The sequence below is a fragment of the Dryas octopetala genome, chromosome 6, assembly GCF_963921425.1.
Source record: "Dryas octopetala chromosome 6, drDryOcto1.1, whole genome shotgun sequence".
In the NCBI taxonomy this organism is placed as follows: Eukaryota; Viridiplantae; Streptophyta; class Magnoliopsida; order Rosales; family Rosaceae; genus Dryas; species Dryas octopetala.
In genome coordinates, this window is record NC_141371.1 from 14,176,175 (window position 1) to 14,198,160 (window position 21,986).

The 21,986-nt window shown below is 33.2% G+C and overlaps 4 protein-coding genes across 5 annotated transcripts; 1 reads left to right on the top strand and 3 right to left on the bottom strand.

Annotated features, from left to right (window-relative positions):
- The first annotated feature begins 1,012 nt into the window (after positions 1 to 1,012).
- On the top strand, positions 1,013 to 9,182 carry LOC147282638 (uncharacterized). Its single transcript, XM_086248243.1, has 7 exons — positions 1,013 to 1,223; positions 6,606 to 6,705; positions 6,790 to 6,914; positions 7,004 to 7,085; positions 7,173 to 7,305; positions 8,427 to 8,590; positions 9,053 to 9,182. The coding sequence occupies exons 1-7, from the start codon at positions 1,013 to 1,015 to the stop codon at positions 9,180 to 9,182; spliced, it is 945 nt and encodes a 314-aa protein (XP_086104369.1).
- A 3,727-nt stretch (positions 9,183 to 12,909) lies between these two features.
- Positions 12,910 to 14,925, bottom strand: LOC147282639 (uncharacterized). 2 transcript variants are annotated; one of them, XM_086247057.1, is made up of 2 exons: positions 14,344 to 14,925; positions 12,910 to 14,241 (listed from the first exon to the last, which is right to left on the bottom strand). In XM_086247057.1, exons 1-2 carry the CDS (start codon positions 14,902 to 14,904, stop codon positions 13,081 to 13,083), a joined length of 1,722 nt encoding a protein of 573 aa, XP_086103183.1. In that variant the 5' UTR covers positions 14,905 to 14,925; the 3' UTR covers positions 12,910 to 13,080. The 2 variants fall into 2 exon arrangements, with proteins under 2 accessions (XP_086103183.1, XP_086103182.1); XM_086247056.1 differs by having other exon boundaries at positions 12,910 to 14,925.
- Positions 14,926 to 17,422: 2,497 nt separating this feature from the next.
- LOC147282640 (uncharacterized) lies at positions 17,423 to 18,782 on the bottom strand. The gene is made up of 3 exons (XM_086248244.1): positions 18,288 to 18,782; positions 17,964 to 18,195; positions 17,423 to 17,883 (listed from the first exon to the last, which is right to left on the bottom strand). Exons 1-3 carry the CDS (start codon positions 18,780 to 18,782, stop codon positions 17,423 to 17,425), a joined length of 1,188 nt encoding a protein of 395 aa, XP_086104370.1.
- Positions 18,783 to 19,081: 299 nt separating this feature from the next.
- Positions 19,082 to 20,038, bottom strand: LOC147282641 (L10-interacting MYB domain-containing protein-like). The gene is made up of 2 exons (XM_086247067.1): positions 19,712 to 20,038; positions 19,082 to 19,612 (listed from the first exon to the last, which is right to left on the bottom strand). The coding sequence occupies exons 1-2, from the start codon at positions 20,036 to 20,038 to the stop codon at positions 19,082 to 19,084; spliced, it is 858 nt and encodes a 285-aa protein (XP_086103193.1).
- Between the last annotated feature and the right edge of the window lie 1,948 nt (positions 20,039 to 21,986).

Below are 21,986 nucleotides of genomic sequence, written 5' to 3' on the forward strand. Positions count from 1 at the left end.
TGAGTGGCAAGGCCCAACCAATTACAAGTGGCCACATGTACAACTATTTTTTTTATTTCTCTTTTCCTATTTTTACAAACTTTGAAAATTAATTAAAAATAGTTCTGAACTCAGAAAAATATACGGAAAATTCTTAGGGACTAGTCTTGACTAATAGTAATTTACTATGGAGTCAAATTATCAATTTGCCCTTTGAGAGTTTTTAGAAAATTTAGGAAGTCCAAATTTATTTTTTAAAAATTAAAATACTCTGGATTCTTTAAAAATTCATAGGATAATCTCCCGAACTTCTAAAAATACAAAGTATGCACCATTGGTCTTCTAAAAACTAATACTACCTTTCTCGTGAACATTTGCTACCCTAATAACACTACCTTTCATAAAAATTAACATTCCGGAGTTTGAATTTATTTTCCTCTAAGACCTCTCGGTCTTTTGGGTAGCAAGTATTCACAAGAAAGTAGTGTTAGTTTTTAGAAGACCAATGGTGCAGACCTTGTATTTTTTGGAGTTCGGGAGATTATCCTATGAATTTTTAAAGAATTCAGAGTATTTTAAATTTTTAGAAATAAATTTGGACTTCCTAAATTTGCTGGAAACTCTCAGAGGGCAAATTGATAATTTGACTCCATAGTAAATTACTATTACTCAAGACGAGTCCGTAAGAATTTTCCGTGTATTTTCTGAGTCCGAACTATTTTTAATTAATTTTCAAAGTTTGTAAAAATAGGAAAAGAAAAATAAAAAAATGGTTGTACATGTGGCCACTTGTAATTGGTTGGGCTTTGCCACTCAGCAAGGTGAGATGGCAAAAACTTTCCCACCCAAGTTCTTCTTCACAAAAAAACTAAAAAACCCATGAGGATTTGGATGGAGGTGGTAACTTGCAAACAAAATTTAATTCAGGGGGCAACTTGCTTCAATTTTTAATTAGGTGATAACATGCAAATCGAGTCAAAGTTCAGGTCGGTATCTTGTTAAAAAGCCTATGATTAATAATTACCAAGATACTATGGCAATTTGTAGGCATTATGGCAATCCAGATCTTTTTATGACCTTTACTTGCAATGTCAAGTGGCGTGAAATTGTTAGAGAACTTCTTAGAAAACTTGGATGCAAACCAGAAGATAGGCCTGACATCATTGCTAGAATATTCAAAATCAAACTGAATGATATGATTAGTTACATCAAATCAGGAAAACCTTTCGGACAAGTTGCAGCAGGTGAATTTCATTAAAGAGAATTTGTTCTTTGCTGACTTTCTTCCTTTTTAAATACAAAATTAATTAATCCTGTTGTTTTTTTTTCTCTCTGTCATATCAAACAGAAGTTCATACAATTGAATTTAAAAAAAGAAGATTGCCTCATTTTCATCTCCTCATTTGGTTGGAACAAAATTTCAAGTCATCGTCTACAGCAGATATTGACTCAATAATCTCAGCTGAATTGCTAGACAAAACTGTGGATCCAACACTTTATCATATTGTAGATCAGTTCATGATCCATGGTCCGTGTGGCGATTTAAATTATAATTCTCCTTGCATGTGAGGAGGAAAATGTTCTAAATTTTTCCCAAAGTAATACAAAAGTGAAACAGTTTTTGAAACAAATGGTTTTCCTACAAATAGGTGTCGTGATAATCTTAATAGATTTGTGCTGAAAAATGGAATTAAGATTGATAACAGTTTTATAGTGTCTTACAATTCAGAGTTATTATTAAGGTATAATGCTCATATAAATGTTGAATTGTGCTGTCAATCAATGCTTATAAAATATCTGTTTAAATACATCAACAAAGGTTCAGATAGGGCCAGAGTCATAATTGAAAACAAACCACAAGATGAAATATTATCCTATCTTAATTGTAGATATATATCACCATATGAAGCTGCATGGAGATTATTTCAATTCTCTATTCACTGTAGACAACCTGCCATTGAACGATTGCCTATTCATTTGCCTTTAGAGCAAAATGTTGTTTTCGGTGAAGATCAATCACTTAATTCGATTCTTAATCGAGAGACTATTCAGGATACAATGTTAACCAGTTGGTTTCAAGCAAACAAAAATTATCCTCAGGCACAAAACTAATCTTATTTAGAATTTCCTTCTAAATTTGTATGGAATTCTCGCAATAAGATTTGGACACCTAGAAAAAAAGGTCAATCTATAGGCAGAATAGCTTATTTACACCCTGCAGCTAGAGAATTATATTACTTGAGAATGCTTTTAAATTTCCATAAAGGTGCCTTTGATTTTGATGATATAAAAACTCTTAATGGCATTAAACACCCATCATATCAGTCTGCATGTAGGTCTTTGGGTCTGTTAGGGGATGATAGAGAAAGGATTGAGGCCTTAGAAAATGTTGTCAGCACAGCATCATGCTCTGAATTAAGGCAATTATTTGTTACAATAATTTTGTTTTGTGATGTAGCAAATCCTGTACTCATTTTCAATGCTTACTAGCAGAATATGTGTGATGACATGTTATATAATCTTAAAAAAACATTTTGTATGCCTAATCTGATTGTGCCACGATCTGAATTAAAAAATTCCCTTCTGTATGAACTAGAGCTACTCTTTAATCCATCATCTAGCAGTTTGAAAGATCATAATCTTCCAATTCCTGATGAACAAAGCATGTTACAAATTAGGAATAAACTGTTAAGAGAAGAATTAGATTATGATCTTCATCAGTTAGCCAATGAACATTCTGTTTTAATTACTCAACTCAACAAAGAACAAAGACAAGTGTATGATTCTGTTATCACTGCTATAAATGAAAAAAAACCAGGTTTGTTTTTTGTTTATGGGCATGGGGGAATTGGAAAGACTTTTTTGTGGCACACAATAATTAATAAAATTAGATCTCAGGGTCAGATTGTTCTAGCTGTTGCTTCATCAGGTATTGCATCATGGATGTTACCTGGAGACAGAACAGTTCATTCTAGGTTTCAAATTCTTCTCAATCTCACTGATTCTTCCGCATGTCAAATAAAAAAACAAACTCATCTTGCTAAATTGATTGAAAAAGCTGCCTTAGTTGTTTGGGATGAACCACCTATGAATCATATGGACTGTTTTGAAGCACTAGACAAATCACGATGTGATATTTTATCACATATAGATAATTCAGGTCAGCCTGTCCCATTTGGTGGGAAACCTTTTTTGCTGGGGGTGATTTTAGGCAAATACTACCAGTTATTTCAGGTGGAACAAGGGAAGAAATAGTACATGCCACTCTTAATAGTTCGTATATGTGGCCTTCTTTCAAAATTTTTTCTTTGAAAGAAAATATGAGGCTATCAAGGGAGGGGTTAAACAGTGAGGAAAAAAAAAAAACTTATAGACTTTGCTACTTGGATACTCAAAATTGGTGATGGTCAAATATGCGATATAAATGATCCAACAAATGAGGAGGTATCTTGGGTAGAAATTCCTAGAGATTTATTGATTGAGTCATACACAAATCCAATTGACTCAATTTTTTTAGTAACATACACAGACTTTGTTAGCCACTTTGACAATTATGCTTACTTAAGAGAAAGAGCCATTGTTACACCTAAGAATTCTACTGTCACTGAAATAAATAACTATGCCATAGATTTATTACCTGGAGAAGCCAGAACTTATTTAAGTTCTGATTCTCTATGCTCCTCATCTGGAAATTTAGAAAATCTTAGCGTAATGTATCCTACAAAATTTCTTAATCAGCTTGAATTCAATGGCTTACCTCCACATGGTCTAACTTTAAAAATAGGCATGCCCATCATGTTGTTAAGAAACTTAAACCAATCTTCAGGGCTATGTAATGGAACTAGATTGGTCAGAACCCAAATGACTCATAGAGTTATTGAAGCAAAGATACTAACTGGTAGCAACATTGGTCACAAATTCTTTATACCTAGAATCAGCCTTACAGCAACAGAAAAAAAATGGCCTTTCACTTTTAAAAGGCGACAATTCCCAATTAGACCAAGCTATGCAATGACGATAAACAAGAGTCAAGGACAATCTCTTAAAACAGTTGGTTTATATCTTCCCCAGCTTGTCTTCACCCATGGGAAACTATGTGTCGCATTGTCTAGGGTTACATCAAGGGAAGGGCTTAAAATTATTATAGACAACAATGAAGAAATGCCAAATAAATACACTAAAAACATTATGTATAAAGATGTTCTTCAAAATTTAGTTTCAGGTTTAAACTTCTCTCTATGCATACCTAAACATCTCTATATATTTTATATCTATTCTTATTTAGCAAAATTTATTTCTTCTTTTACTGACACAAAATATGCTATATTTTCAGCCCTTTGATACAATGAATATAAGTCCAATCAGGAGCTTGCAACCTCATCAAGACAAACTCAAAATTAGAGTTCGAATTTGTAGGATCTGGAGGCCAAAATTTTTTGGATCTGATCATCAATTTGCTGGTTTAGAATGCATATTGGTTGATGCGATGGTAAATAAACTCTCCCCATTACTTATTTTACTATTATTGTTGTTCCTTTGAATAAATCTAATTTTGAAAAACAAAACATTTTTACCTAAATCTAGGTCAAACATACTTTTCCAAAACTATTTTTTCATGCCAAAACACCTTGCAAAACTATTTTCCTCCTAAAAAATATAAATCAACTCACTAAGAGTGTTTTTTTTTTTTTTTTTTCAAACTATAACATATGACAAAACCAGTACTCAAAAACAATACTGCTGGCACCCACCTTATACTGCTGACAGTATATAAAATATCTAAACAACATTAGACTACTGCTGCCACCCCCCATTTTTTTAATCAAAATTACAACACATAATTGAAGCACCATTTCAACCTTTTAAATTGCAAAAATCATATTTTTTTTTTAAACATCTACCATCTTCCCAATTTGCAACCATTCATTCATTTCTTTAAACAATTGTTTGAAGTCTTCACAGCCACATTTATCTGCTCAAAAACCCTTACACAATCCCTGTGCAAATTGTCTACAGATATCAAATTTTCATCTAACTAACTTTTTTTTTTTCTTTATACTAAATACCAGCTTTGTTAAATTGCCAATGCCAAAATTCATATGCTCCAAATATATCATAGTTAGTCTAACAAACTTCATATGGTATGAGTATAACTTAGTATGGTCTAAAGATAACCCATACAATCCAATCAATTCTATGCTCCATTTTCTCTTATTTCAATGTCATGCTTCATTTAGTGTTTACATTTTGGGAATTTATTTGTTTTCTTGATTGTTGCAATTCTAACATGATTAATTAAGTTTATTTTTCTTCTGAATCAAGGGAGAAGCAATTCAGGGAACAGTCAAAGAAATTGACTATGATTGTGTCGCTCCAAAGATATAATTTGGAGCTGCCTATGACATCAGCTACTTTCACACAATAAAGAGCAGATCAATCTACAAAGTCGTTCCTCATGCTGCTGCTATCATTTTCAATGAGAGAATCGTATTCAAGAAATTGACAGTTGTTCAACCAAAAATTCCAGCGCACCGTTTTCACCTCATGGATTACAATCAACTATCCACACGGATAAATACAACCACAATTCTAACAGGTACTGATCACAAAACATATTTATTCCCAACATTTTCATTAAATTTTTGGGTTAATTACAATTATATACCTCAACTATACACCACTTTTCAACTGGGTACCTCTGGTTCAAAAACTTTCATTCGGATACCTTAACTACGAAACCGTGTCAGTTAAGTACCTCTGTTAGTCTGGACGTCAAAAATGCCGTTATCTGATGACGTGGCACACCACTAAAAGGCTTCATTTCAATTCAGTACCTCAACTTTATCATGTTTTTCAGGTTCATACCTCAAGTTAAAAAACTTGCAAATAAATAAATGTTTTTCAGTTTTTATCTCAACTTCACCCCAACTTTTGACCCATCAAATCATCACCAAAATCAACAATCTTATACTCATTTTGAAGCCATGAATCTCCTCTTTATAACCATATAGACATAATTCAAAAAGAAGCTATGAAACGCGAGATAAGTAGTCACAAATTAGGCTACCCAAAATTGCCAATTTGTTTGAAAAATTTAGCAGTTTCGGGTAGCCTACTTTGTGACCAATTATCTCGGGTTTCATAACTCCTTTTTGCATGATTTTTATATGGTTGTAAAGAGGAGATTCATAGCTTCAAAATGAGTATAAGATTGATAATTTTGGTGAAGATTTGATGGGTCAAAAGTTGGGATGAAGTTGAGATAAAAACTGGAAAACATTTATTTATTTGCAAGTTTTTGAACTTGAGGTATGAACTTGAAAAACATGGTAAAGTTAAAGTACTGAATTGAAATGAAGCCTTTTAGTGGTGTGCCACGTCATCAGATAACGGCCTTTTTGACGTCCAGACTAACGGAGGTACCTAACTGACACGGTTTCGTAGTTGAGGTACCCGAATGAAAGTTTTTGAACCAGAGGTACCCAGTTGATAAATGATGTATAGTTGAGGTATACATATGAAATTAACCCTAAATTTTTTTACTCTCTTAGACTACTCAAATTATAATTACACACTTCTCTTATGCACTTTAGACATCTGCTTATGATTTTTTCATGGATTGGAAGATGTGATGGGACATATAACTGAAATACAACATTTGGAACAAAAGATGATTGAGAAAACAAGGTTGGAGAGCAAATGTGAAGTATATATTCAAAACATCAGGTACAACCATTAACCAAGTCTTTACAAATTTTAACACTTTTACGATCACCATTAAAATATTTTTTCCTGCATTCATTCATTCAGCCATCAGACAATTAGAGTCACACTATGGAGCGATGCTGCCAAGAACTTTGATCACAGTGCTATAGAACAATTGGCACCACCAGTTTTTATCATTTTCACAAGCGTCAAGGTAAAAGAATATCAAGGTAACTGATACATTTTCCCAACTTCCTATTATTTGCATGTCCAATATTCATAAAAAAAATTGCCTCATTTTTCTTTTACCCATGCACAGGAAAACCTGTTCTTAGCAGCACCAACTCAACTCTGTATTTCATCAATCCACCAATACCAGAACTTGAATCATACAAGATTGCGTAACATTTTTTAAACTTTTTCAATATACCAATTCTACTTTTGTAAAATAACTCTACAATTCAAGATTTTTAACAATAACAATTCAGTTTCAAGGATGATACAGTAGCCATCAAAGTGCTCCCACCTTCAGCAATGCTTCAACTTTCTTATCAACAATTAAAAGAGAGTCAAAAGGTAGATATAGCAGAATTGAATATACTTGATCCAGATCTGAACAAGGTAATCCACATTCACAAAAAACTACTTTAACCCATTTACATTTTTTTTATTCTTTTCATTGTGGAGCACACTATCTAGGTAATTTCGCATTTTTCAGACTATTATCTAATATACTCTTTCATAATAGAATAACCTACAAACTTTTAGTGGTTTGGCATCTTTGGCAGTGTTCGCATATCTTCTTCCCTTTCTAAAATATGAAATCTGTAAATATCTACTCATAACCTAATTACATTGGTTTATACTGGTTCTCAACAATACATATTCACTCTGAAATACTAATTAGGAACAATCTTCAGACTAACATATACTTACACCGTATAAACTTTGTCAAACTAACCATCCTATACTTGCACCAAATGAACTTTACCAAACAATGTTCACACTAACTTATATATACCAATTAACTATAAATATTCATATCAATTAACTACTAACTAACAACTAAAATGCTTTTAAAAAAACTATAACTTAGACAACAGCAACTTAAATATAAAATGCTTATAATTATCCATCATATTTGGACAAAGTTAAAACTTAAATATATATAACATGCTTATAATTATGCAGCATCGACTTTAGTATAACATAATTACAATTATCCTGCATAGTTAGCACATAATCACCTTTTCTATTTTTGTAAAGGCTCTGCTGTACAATTAACTATAAGATGCTTATAAATATTCAGCCAATCTTTAGACTAATTAATTCAGTTTGTTTTTGGTATTTTCACTGATACCAAAAACTTTCTAGGCATTGTCCAAAAACTCAAGCATTTGTAGACAACTAAAACCATTTATTCTGGTACTTCATATAATATGATAAACCAAATTTTTATTCAGATTATTTTGTATTTCAGCGTTTTGCAACCCTGGACATCTCTCACTTAACATAAAGAACAGAACTAAAAATTTGCTCTCAATTCAAGCATTGTCAGATTGTTTGTTTTTTTGTTATAGAGTTCATATAATTTACTTGAGAGGCTTATTTTCATAATTGCATCATCGTTATCATTTCTCCTGATTTTGATCAAAATAAATATCTCAAGTCATCCATTTTAAATCTTTCATTTCATCTAAACTTCTTCAATACCCTAACTACTTATTTCCAACAACTTATAGGACAAACTGGTTATCTGCCGTGCAACCATTACACGGTTTAACACAAATGTTGGATGGTGGTATAGAGCATGTCCAACTTGCCACAAACAGGTCAAGCCTTCACCTCATAGTGATGAACTCATTTGTCCAAGACATGGCACCCTCAACACACTTCCTATCCCTTGGTAACCAATTTCTTTTTTTTTTTTTTGTACTTTTGCCAAACAATTATAAACTATATACTTCATAAACTATAAACGCTGTGTGTAATTGTTGGCTATACATCACATCCATTTTTAAAAAATGGCATGCATGCTACACATTTAAAAAAATATATATTTAGTGTGCATGATGGACATCCATAATCCTTATTTTCATTAATAACAAATCCCTTAAGACACACCTTAAATAATCAAAGTATATAATCACTTTTACACATGCACTTCATCTCTCTTAAGAAATAAATGTAATATTACCAAAAAACAATATTCACAACTTTGAAACCTAATAACATTTTTGCAACTGCAATCAATCAAATAAGAATTAAAGCCATCTATATACCACATAATAGAATTTTTTTAACCTTCTTATACTTTCTCAACTTACATTCTTCAATTCAACTATAGCAACTCACATTAAAAATGTAGGTTCAAAGTCAGTTTTGCAATTGCTGACGCAAGTAACACAACAAGTGTTATGATAATTGGAGAGCCTGCTGAGCAACTCTTTGGAATCTCATGCTTCAGCTTGGTTGTTGAACAAGGTTTTAATGACTAGAATCAATTCCCAGAACATATACTTCGACTCAGAGGCCAAATTAAAAATTTCCAAATCAGGTTTGGCAGCATGAAAACTGATTTCAAAAGAAATGACCTGCTGATCCACGCTGTTTTTGATGACGAAACCCAAGTTCTTGAACAACCCTCTCTTCCCTCCGATCAACAAATGGTTATGCATACAATGGAACAAATCAATCCAAACAAATCTTCTTTCCACTCCATCACCTACTTCAAAAAAATTTCCAGCAAAAGCACTTTCTGGTTCATCAAGGACTTTCAGAAAATACCCCACTCTCATGTCACCCAAAAAAGCTGCAGTAAAAAGGGCTCTTTTCACTTCTCTCACCAACATGAGAAAAAAATTCAAGAGGTACCCAATTTATAAAACCTCTAACTCTTCATGCTAATACTATTCAAATTATTGGACATTTCTAGGAATTCTAACATCCATTCATTTTTTTCCTGTTCTTTCAAAAACCATCTTCAACAGAGTAGCAACGATTGAAGAAATCGCCAGCACAGATACAGCTGAAGATGCAACAACCACAAAAGATATTTTGAGCTCAGATGATATCCCTTTGATGGCCTTCAAAAAAAAAAAAAACAGCCACAAAAAAAAAATCACACCCAGGTATAATCCATACTGATATTCTTAAATTCGCAAATCATATGATATCCCACTGCTATTTTTACCTCATTCACCATTCACACATACTTTGAATTACATCTATTAAAACATCATGAATTTGAATTTATTTCTTTCAAGAATTATCTACAATTTTTATCTGATATATACTATTATCTTTTTATAAACCAATATCACTTTTGTCATTCTCAATAAATAGAGCTTACAATACATTCCTTTTAGTTTGTATGACCCTTCTCCACATTTTTCTGCTTCCTTTCTATATCTCAATTTAACACATTTTCCTATTTTGTTCTTTATTGCCAGATATCAGAATGTTTAAACATTACCAAACATTTATTTTTAGATGCATTGTTGATTTTACCTCATCTTATACATATTGCAGTCAACCTTCAATTTTAACATTCATTTTTTCATCCTCATCCTTTAATAATGGTATATAGTTTCTTTTACCTAAAAACAAATCACAAAACAAACAAAAAACACAATTAATATCTGCTGTTGATTCCTTTTTTTATTCATTTTAACCTGACATCTTTCAATTTCTAACGCTTTCTATATTCATCAAAATATACAGCACAACAGAAAAGATGCTCTCAACAGAAGACAACAAAGAAGAGAACAGCCCCACAACAAAAGAAGGAAAAAAAGATGGTGAACTCTCCCCCTGCAACAAACCAACCCTCATGAGAAAGCAAACGAGGACAACTCACCAGGCACAATTTGACCCGTTTCTGAATGACCATAAATACTTCTTTTGAACAATCAAGAATTACATATCCCCTTATCTTTTGTTTGGCATAACAGAGATTTCTCACATGCATTGTAATATTTTTTGAAACCTGTTTTCACTTTTAAGATATGATCAATATCTTAAAACAACAAACAACCATACTTTTACCCACATCTAAACACAGTCTATGAAAGGCACTTATATTTTGAGTAATCTGACATCCAACAACTCATAATATATTTTCAATGTTCATAACTCTTTTAACATGTCATTACCATCTTAAAAAACCAAACACCTCTCTCTTTAAAACGTTTGTCATCTGTTGTTACCCGCGGCAATGCGCGGGCACCAATTCTAGTATAATCTGAAAGGTGGATGAACTGGGAGGTGTTTCAGGCGTCATTACGCGATCCTTAATTTGCACAAGCGAACTGGTTAGATATTTTATTCTTTATTTATGTATGAAGCAACAAGTGACAGTTATGAGATGTAAGTGCAGACATCAAGTTAATTCAATTGCAGTACTGGCCCTTATGGGAAGATGTGGCAGGGTTAATATTCTTCCAAACCATAATTGGATCGAGAAGCAAATTGACAGTTATATATCTGTAAGTTAAAATTGGATGTAATACAGTGATGATTGGGGACCACCTCTGTCAAGTCATCACACCTTCCCACCATAAAGTATGTATTAAACAATACTAGAGTTTTATTGAAGTTTTTGTAGACACAGAAGTGGGAGTTTTAAATTTAATTAATGAACAATGAACTCTCCAATATATATAATCCAAACAACCAAGCTAGAGTCACTAAATGACACAAAACAAACTTGCAATAGTAAGAGTTCCCATTCTGGGCGCAACTACTCAGTCTCACGGATTAATGGAGTTTTCTACTAAGATTATTTTCAAGCAAGATATGATCAAGATTGGTTTCATTTCTTCCTGGATAGCACAACATGTCAAGCATCTATCAACATCATCGTTATGCATTTGTTTCTCTGATATTTTGGCATCAATCTGTGACTATAGGAAACTACGTTAGGTTTACAACCTTCTTGTTCCATCTTCCTAAGCAATTGAATAGCCGCACCATTGTTACCCATTTTACAAGAAGCATTTATTAATGTATTATATGTAACCACATCGGGCTTACAACCTCCCTCCACCATATTTCTGTACAGCCCTGCTGCTTCTGAAACTCTATCCTCAAGAAGAAAGCCCTTGATTAGAGTGGTGAAGGTCGTGACATCTGGTTCAAAGCCAAATTTGAAGAATTTTCCCAAGACAGATAAGCTATAGCCCATTTGTTTCAAATGACCAAAGCAATTGATGACAATAGTAAGATGGACTATATACTATTTCCTAAGACCTAACAGAAAGCATAACCTTTTCCTTCTGAGGAATGAATGTCCACAAACATTTAACACGAAAGCCAGATACACGGAAAAAGACAGCAAAAATGAACAAGTGATTGACATGGAATACCACTTAATTTTTTTGTAGAGAAAGCTAAAAAAGAACAAAAAGAAAAATTAAATATCCAAAAACTGAGATGACATAAAGCAAAATTTTATGCCGCATTTAGTTGATTCTCCAACTACTCTTACGGCCACTTCCACTGTCTCTGCCTCGCAGAATTCCACCATCTCGAGCTTCCCTACCATTCGATCACCCACAGCATGGTACAGAAACACCGATTCCAATACAAGTTTTCGGTTTAGATGGCGAGAAACACAGGTAAACGAAGGAACATAGTAATTTCTCCATTACATGTTCAATTAGCAAGAAAGCTTGATTAATAAAGGAAAATTTACCAGACAAGCTCAAAAACCCTCTGTTCTCTCGTTTCCCGGGAATTCAAACTTCTCCAAAAGTACTTCAATTTTCTGTAACTCTCCCACCTTTTTGCACCAACCAACAAAAAATTGAGAGTTTTTATTAGAAGTCTCCGGCACTGCAGAAAAAGCTGATAAATCGTATACAACTTCAGAAGTAAAAGTAAAATGAGCGTTTTATCTATGTTAGTCACATAGGAGTTCAGATCTAGTGACTCTTATACTAGTTCAACATGTACTGTAAAGATTATATGAGAATTCCTCTATACACTATATAGGATCTTGAAAACAAAAGTGAGTCATCAACTTAATTTGATGCACATATTGATCTGCGAAAAAAAAAATAATGAAGAAAATAAATGAACAGGCATTCAATGCATAAATAAAGTTTTTTTGTTTTTCTTTAAATGAGAAACAAACTTTTATTAATGAAAAAGTAGTACAACACAGGGACAAGATGTCCACTGCTCAGAAAGAACAACAGGATACAACCAGAAAGACGGGCTACCAAGACTACAGTACAGCTGCTCTCCGATCATAAAATATAGCATGAAAAGAGGAATCTCTGAATCCAGTGGATATCAAAGCCCAAAGGGAAGACCAAAACCGAACCCTATCCCAGAACAGATTTACCTCAAGTGTCCCTAGTTTCAATTTCCAAAAGATGCAAATTAACTTCATCATGATTTTTTTATTAACGACAACAAATTGGGATTTACTTTATCTTTAGACAATAGGTCAATTATTAATTCCAGTGTTGATGCATCTGCAGAGAAACCCCTCTCCACCGTTTCTTCAATAAGTCCCACCGCCCTTATTGTCTCATCATTGTTAAGAAACCCTCGAATAATTGTGTTATAGGTGCAATCATTCGGAGAACAGCCTTTCTCTTCCATTCCTCTAAGCAACCTTTCGGCTTCACCTATTAGGCCTCCAGTACAAAGTCCATTAATCATTATAGTATATGTCCTCACATTAGGTTGAAATCCCTTTGATGATAAACCACGAAAGAGATCCCATGCAGATTCAATTTTTCCAGCTATGCACAAACCTTCAATAAGAATACTGTAAATCACAATATTCATATCCAACTTCTTGCCTTCCATCTCTCTAAACAATTCTATTGCCATAGAAAGTTGTTGGTTTTTACAAAGGCCATCCAGTAAAACAGCATAAGTTCGAACATTTGGAAGTTGGCCACAAGATTGCATCTTAGAGAGCAAGTTTTGAGCATCTTGTAATCTCCCCATTTTGGAAAAACCATCGATAAGAGTGTTATAAGTAATGGTATCAGGAACCAGTCCTGTACGAGACATTTCTTCAAAAAGCATCATGGCCTCTTCGATCTTTTTATGCTTGCAATATCCATTTATCAATATGTTATAACTATGAGCATTGACAATGTCACCCTTGCTAAGCATTACATCAAAAACTCTTTTTGCTTCCTTTAATTCTCCTCGCAAGCAGTAACCATCCATAAGCGCACAGTACGTAACTGTATTAGGTTCAATATCTCTTTGAATCATCATTTCTACCACGCTTTTTGCTTCCACAATTTTCCCTTCCTTACAAAGCGTATCTACTAAGACACTGAAGGTGTGAACATTTGGAAAGATTTTTTTACTCACCATTTCCTTCAACAATCTCGTAGCTTCTTCCCACTTGCCTAATTTGCAAACTCCATCAATCAAAGAGGTGTATGTAACAACATCTGGGACAATACCGGTACTAATCATTTCTGAGAAGAGGTTCAATGCATCAGCAACTAGCGTGTCTTTACAAAGACTGTCAATGATGGTGTTATAGGAAACTACGTTAGGCTTACAACCTTCTTCTTCCATCTTCCTAAGCAATTGAATAGCTGCACCATTATTCCCCATTTTGCAAAAGGCGTTTATTAAAGTACTAAATGTGACCACATTGGGCTTACAACCTCCCTCCACCATATTTCTGAACAGTCCTGCTGCCTCAGCAACTCTACCCACAAGAAGAAAGCCCTTGATTAGAGTGTTGAAGGTTGTGACAGTTGGTTCAAAGCCAAATTTGAAGAATTTTCCCAACACCGATAAACTACAACCAATTTGGTTCAAATGGCAAAAACAATTAATGATAATGTTTAGAGTATAAACATCAGGTGCAATTCCCAACAGGCACATTTGGTTATTCAAAGATATGACCGCTGAATAATGTTTCAATTTTGCAACTTGACCCATAATTTGATTGAAACGGACAACAGAAGGCAGAGGACGCATTTGAAGCATGGTATTGAACAAATTGAAAGCATCGTGGAGATTAGTGGGCTTGGGTTGGGGGTTTGTAGATTTTGTTGGGTTTGAGGATTGAGAATGAAACAAGGCAAAGTAATTGTTGAAGAAAAGAAAATGAGTAGAGTAGTGAAGACAAGGCAAAGGAATACCTCTGTGTCTGTTGCAAGAAGAAGAAGCACTTGTCGACATCGTCGTCTTCAGCTGGTGAAGAAAGCTCAAATGGTTTTTCTTCAGCATCGTCTTCAGCCTCTGATTTTAGCGAGTGAGGGGTCAGAGAAGAGAAGCCTCCGAATTTAGGGAGAGTTAGAGAGGTGTTCTACACTACGCGAAGCCTCATTTTAGTTTAGTTTTTTTTCTTTTAACTAATAGTCTAATACTTACACTACGCGAAGCCGCATTTTAGTTTTTTTTTCTTTTCGTTTTATAAATACTAGCTTTTTGGTGGCTCTAATTAATGACAATTGACAAGTGAGCTTATTTATCATTTAAAATTGTATAAAGGGCGTTTGGATTATTATGGCAAAATGTTTTTATTTTTTCTAATATGACAAAATGTTAATAAACAAGGTTTTATACTTTTTATATTCTAATGTTATTACATTCAGTAAATATCTGGATTTTATGCTAATCTGTTCTCTACTGATCACATATTAATCCAATACAAATTAGGTATGTAATTTTCCAACATACCTATAAATCTAGAATCTTGGTATCGAATATAAGTGGCAATCAAAATGTTGTCGGATATTAACTCCTTTGTGATGTTTGAATGAATAATTGGAGTCTCTAAATATTTGCTCCAATTTTAGTCACATTGTCACTATTTTTCGTTAAACAAATATAGCAATTCCAATTTCTAATAGTATATAAGACAATGACAAAAAAAAAATAGCATAGCAAATTTTTCGTCCAAAATTAATAAGATTTTTATCACAAATGGTTCATCAACTTTTACCAATATATAATTTGGTCCTTAAAGTTTATTTTCATTCAATATAGTCTTTATTCTTTCATGTTTATTACTGCACATCAATGTTGTCCCTCCATTACCTTTTGTTAGATTTTTCGTCACATATGATACAACATATGCCTTAATAGAAAAACCAACATTACCATGCTATATATGATAAGACGAATATATGCATGTAAACTAACAACTCATAAATATTTAAGAAATAACATGCCATAATAGAAAAAAAAAAAAAAAAAAAAAAAGCCATAGATACCATACTATATATAATATATTAATGCTAAATAAGATATATATGACAATATATATGCCATTGGGAAATAACTAAAATGGTAATGCATTAATTAAAAGAGAATACTTGTCAACATAAGAGGTTATAGAAATTGACATTAAGTGTTTGATTCACCTTCTATATGTAATTTTTTACTATTCTTACATAGAGTTACACTTGTTATAAGGAAATTGCACTCTTGTACACACTACAAGAATTATTATTTTTTAATCTCTTATTTGTACACACAAATAAGAGGGACTCTTGTTTGTGAGTTTGGGCTATAGTGACATAGGAGCCACACATCTATGGCTTGCCCATCCCCTTAATCAGGGTCCCTAAAGCCCATTACATGCTGAATCTTCGATTGTCCCTCACCTGCATAAATTGTCGGGTAAGTTAACTACAACTACTTCCGTCTCTCTGTTATTGATTTACTAATATATAGTATATTAGCTATTTTATTTTTAATTTCATCTTATTCAATAACCTCTCCCACTTAACTATCTCAAACAGCATTTGAAATTCTTTTTCATTTAGACACCACACCCATTTCATTAATTGACTGCTAATTTGTGGTAGAGGTAACAGACATGGGTAAAAGTGGACATCCGTACGAAAATTGGGCATGAAAGAGGCATCAAGTGACGACAATTAGAACGAATGGGACATGGATATTGTTGTGTGATGCAGAGAGTATCATGAACGTCATCTATTGTAAACGTAATAGGATTTCCTCTTATAGTGGTATGTCCTAATTAAACTATTAAACTTCATTTTATTTACATTATAGAAATAGTTTTGAAGTGGAATTGTTGTGACGGATAGAGTTATATATCAATACTAATTTATACATGCTTTTAAATTCACTATGCGTAAGATTGCCTCCTAAATAATATGCCAATAACTTATTAAATTGGAGTTGTGTTTAAAATGCCTTGCATAGTTAAAAATGAAATAGAGTGGTTGCCACTGCTATTGAGTATAAATACCATTCCACATTCATTGCATACATATTTGGTTTTTAATATGTATAGGGTAGTAGGCGCCAGTCATGATCCATATACTAGAGTGGAGACTTGTTATATGAACTATGCTGCTGGGTGATTCTATTATGAAAATAATATATATCAAATCCTTGGACGGATGGAAGGTAATAATTGGGAATTGTTGAGCATGTAATTAGGAATTGTCTGCATGTTATGTATAGTTTAATTGACCATGTGAAAATTAATATTCTCTTGTTCAGTTTTCATATTACAGTAATGGAGCTGTGTCTTACATGATAGGATGACCAAAAATATAAATGGAAAAAAAAAAATCAGGAAGACAGTAGGTGGCAGTCAAAGTACCAAAATAGTTCATAATCATAAATACCATAGATTAAATAGTTCATAATCATAAATACCATAGATTAAATAAAGTACCATCATCTCATACATATTTGAACAAATAGTTCATAATAATGCACCTAATTTGATAAAATAGTCATATCCAAATTTATGATAACATTGTCATGAAGTTGGACCACAATCACGCCACAAGTCTGATGCAATCTTATCTCTTAAAGTGGTCATTTGTGCAAGGTTTCCCGGAGACATATCTATGTTTGGTATTGTCACTTCTCCTTCATCAAATATCATGTCTTCTACTTGAAATTCTTCGAACATTCTATCTCGATGAGCTTCTTTTCGAATAAAATTATGTAACACACAACATGCAATAGGGATCCGTCGTTGCCTACGTGGAGGGTAATTAGGCATCAATTTCAGAATAGGAAAACGTGCTTTTAGCACACCAAAACACCTTTCAATTACATTACGCAATGATGAATGCCTATAATTGAACAACTCCATAGGACCTCTTGGTGCTTGACGAGGTCCCCTGTAATCACGCAAATGATATCGTTCACCTCGATAGGGTGACAAGAATCCTGGCATGTTTGTATACCCAGCATCGACAACATAATAATACCCTGTAATTTTTGTTTATTAATTGAATGTCACAATAATATAGGTAATATTTTAAATTTAAGAGTGACGTGCTTATTTATACCTTCCTCTGGAAAAGGAAACTCATTCTCTGGCCTTGTAACTGCATCTATGAACACCCTAGAATCATTTGCAGTCCCTTCCCATCCCGTGTAAACAAATGTGAACATCATATCAAACGAACATGCGCACATGACATTCTGAGAGACAAGAACCTTCCTACCACGATATGATGTTTGTTTTTGTGCGGGTGCCCATGCAGCGACATGTGTCCCATCAATTGCACCAATACACTTCTATAATTAAGAAAAAATAAATAAATAGTTAGACTTAATGACATATACAATAATCTAAGGAATTTCCATAAATAAATATAACTTATCATTACCTCAAAATACGGATAATATTTAGGATTGTTCAGAATCTCCGGAGGAGTTGTTCCTCGAGTATGTGGGCGTATAATGCGCGGTGATAATGCACATAAAGCTGTTAATACACGCTTAAACTGTCTATGAATAGTTTCTTTAGATCTTTGAAAACGTTCAGCAGCAACTCGCATGCGTACACTATGTGACACTATAAATAAGAAAATTGCCAATGCCTCATGAATACCCACATGTCTATCATTGTGCAACAAATCTAAGCTCTCAAGAGTTTGACACAACCTTAGAAACACATGCTTCTCCATCCTGAATGAATTATACATTCTATCAGGATGTCCATGCAACAACTCTTGCACATATTCAGGCCCTGATAATGCAGATGTATTACATGGAGTTCGATCTACATATGATTGCCAATATTCATAAATATGCATGCAAATTATCATATGTTGCGCCATTTCTTCAAGATCTGAATCACTATCCTCATTGTCAATAACCATCTTTGGTACCTTTCACGTATCGAAAACCAAAATAAATTCTAAGCACATCGTTCATTTAATAAACAACACAAGTATTCATCAAATAAGAATCATAACCCACAAATATCCATAAAATTTACCAACACAAGTATCAAACATTCAAAGGCAGAACAAACATAAGTACCGAATATTCAGAGACATAACAAATATAAGTACCAAAAAGCCTAAAACATAACAAACATCAGTACCGAATAACCAAGCATATAAAAATGCAAGTCACACATAAAAAAGAAGTGCAAACACACATCTAGATAGTAATCCTAGAGACTAGCCAACCAAGCTCTCCTTCTTTCTTCGGTCATGGTTAGGAAAAGTCTCCTCCATTCCAGATTCACAATCTTATCCATCATCTTGATAAACTGGCTATTTTCAATGTCTCCCATTGCCTCCACTATTTGAATGCACTCTTCAATTGTATACATCTCCTTACTAGTTTCCTCTACACTTTTCTCTTTGTTGCGCTGCAACTTTTGGTTCATGACCTCACTGCAAACCTCCAAGTAAGCTTCCATTTTGTCCCATTTTTTTGGGCGACGGTCAGATGATGGAGCAGAAACACTTTTTCTTTTTCCTTTACCACTATCACTAGGTTCAACATCTTCATCAACATTCATATGAACCCCAGTATTAAGGAAGTTCTCTTCTAATTCACGCTCATCATCTGAGCTAGGAGGTAGTTGGCTAGAAGAATAATGCATCTGACCCGTTGCAGTAGTGGTGTTGAAAATCTCCCCTAAAAGTGAATAGTGCTCTAAGCCTTTTTTGCGATATGGCTTCACTGCTGGTACTTTCTACAAACCATTAAAAAATATATATTAATCAATGACATGAACACAATTGTGAATTATATAAAAATTAAATAAATTATTTTGTGAATATCAAAATAATACCTTGATGTAAGAAGCCCAAACCTCTTCTGAAGCAGTCACAGTGTTTGCAATAGGATCCCACCCAAATCCTGTATGCTCAATGAGATCTGAAAACTCACGATGTTTTTTACGCAATCTATTGAATTTAGATTTAAGTTGTGCCAGATTGTATCTTTTGCCACTTTCTGCAAACAACTCATCACTTATAGCTAGCCAAATTTTTTTTTTAAAAGTCGAAGTCTGCATATCTCCCCTCTTCACATGTTCATACAATATTCGGATAAATATTCCCTCAGATTTTGCAGACCAATCAGCTTTATCATCAAAATCCACATCATTGGAAGCCATCTCCTTTTAAGGAAAATAAAAATATATCAAGCAAATGAAACAAGTAGATACATACCTCATTATCCCCACAGTCCTAATAGAAAAACATTCAAACATAAACAAGGCACAAATAGAGTATTCCAACCATGTATGCGTGTAAGACAAGGCTTACTTCAGAAGAAAATATAGAAGACCAAGACCTTGGTTAAACTACTATCAGATCACAGTAAAATGAGTTGATATGACAAACCAACATCTAACCAAATAAGGGAAAAATCAAGACACATGTTGCGCCTAAAAAGTGCCTAATATAGCATTGTTAAATGGCTGGTGTTTCAAGTCTCTTTTTATGAGATAAATCATCACAATGCTCTTTGTTGCTATACAATGCTCCACGCTAATTAACTCGTTTATTTCTAACATATAAAATACTATTGAGATATTATTTAGTGTCTAAATTTTGATGACTCTTACATTATTATAAAAATAATATTCATGCACCAATGTGAAATAACTCACCACCCATGTATATTGAGCTTAAATGAAGACCACACACATAAACTAGGTACAAATAATTAATACTTTGTACTGAGATTTTATTTTTTTGGTACAAAGAAAACAGAGATTTTAATACAGTATACCCAGCAACTACAACATAAACAGTGAACAATGAGTCCACTACAAAGTGCTTAAGGCAACTATACAATGCAGCAACCAAACCAACATCTACCCAAATAAGCAAGAAAAATCAACACACATCAGCTCTCAAATCTAATGAAGAAATCCCTCTAAATTAATTATGCATTAATTGACCCAAATTGACTTGTTCCCATAATTGTTGTCTCAAGTTTGGAAGTCTGATATTCTATTTCAGACATTAGAACTCATTTACAAATGAATTGAACCTTTATTTTTGGCATTTGGTTCCAAACAGTATGTTAGCCTAATATGTGTTGAAATCACAATCACAAGAAACTGTTACACTACCATGTTGCTCTAATAATAATGAATAGCAAACTAATAATATAAAATTAATATAAAAAAATAATAATAACAAGAGGCAATGAGGAAAGTATAAGTTTGACAAGCTTATTCAGCCTGTGTTTATAACAGGGAAACAAGAACAAAAATGACTCAAAAAGAAACTATACAAAGCTACAGAGACAATACTTAGAAAAAAAAAATTGAAAAAGAAAGAAGAAACATCAAGAAGAAGAAATAGAAAGAAAGAGTCGTAGACTTAATTAGATTATAAAAGAGTGACATGTACTTTCTAGCAGACCATACATACAAGGAAAGGCATACAATATGTGCTCATCTTTTCGTCATTATTGTAGGCAATAGCTATATATATTGATGTCAAATGGTAGTAAAAGAAGGTCGCATGAAATATAAAGCATGTCTATATTTTATAGTAAAGAGTGGAAGTCAGATGAACAAAGATTAGCATAAAAAAAAAATTATAAGCAGAAAAGTAAACTCAGATACAAACATAGATGATCGATTCCTATTATTCTTAAATTAGGGCTTTAATAAATTTTACAAACTATTAATTGAGACAAATACAAACCAACACTAAGATTCATGAAAATCTACCACACAAGTGAGATTTACAGAGACTTGAACGAATCAAGAACTAAGAAAAGGTTTTCGTAATACCTGGTTTGATGGAGAACAGAACGTCGTTGAGAGTGATCGAAGATGAGAGACTACGTCAAGTAGAAAGGCGTAAAAAGTGTATCCCGTGTTTTCACTTTTTTTAGGGTTATGTTTTTATAAAACACGTAAAACGTCATTAGTGTGTTTTGAGAATTTAGGCTAAAAAGTGAATCTGTTTTTTAAATTTTGTTTTATAAAAACTGTCAAAACGTGCTACCAAACAGTGTTTTTATGTTTTTTTAAACTTGTAAAACAGAAAACAGTTTTCAAATACGTTACCAAACGCACCCTAATATTCTCTTGTTTAGTT

Coding starts and splice junctions, on each gene's coding strand:
- LOC147282639 (XM_086247056.1), bottom strand. CDS start 14,904: ATGCTGAAGAAAAACCATTTGAGCTTTCTTCACCAGCTGAAGACGACG.
- LOC147282638 (XM_086248243.1), top strand. CDS start 1,013: ATGGCAATTTGTAGGCATTATGGCAATCCAGATCTTTTTATGACCTTT. Junction 6,706..6,789: donor GTATATATTCAAAACATCAG/GTACAACCATTA, acceptor TCATTCATTCAG/CCATCAGACAATTAGAGTCA. Junction 8,591..9,052: donor AACACACTTCCTATCCCTTG/GTAACCAATTTC, acceptor TTAAAAATGTAG/GTTCAAAGTCAGTTTTGCAA.
- LOC147282640 (XM_086248244.1), bottom strand. CDS start 18,782: ATGGTTATTGACAATGAGGATAGTGATTCAGATCTTGAAGAAATGGCG. Junction 18,196..18,287: donor AATATTATCCGTATTTTGAG/GTAATGATAAGT, acceptor TCTTAATTATAG/AAGTGTATTGGTGCAATTGA. Junction 17,884..17,963: donor GTTTCCTTTTCCAGAGGAAG/GTATAAATAAGC, acceptor CAAAAATTACAG/GGTATTATTATGTTGTCGAT.
- LOC147282641 (XM_086247067.1), bottom strand. CDS start 20,038: ATGGCTTCCAATGATGTGGATTTTGATGATAAAGCTGATTGGTCTGCA. Junction 19,613..19,711: donor TTTGGGCTTCTTACATCAAG/GTATTATTTTGA, acceptor AATGGTTTGTAG/AAAGTACCAGCAGTGAAGCC.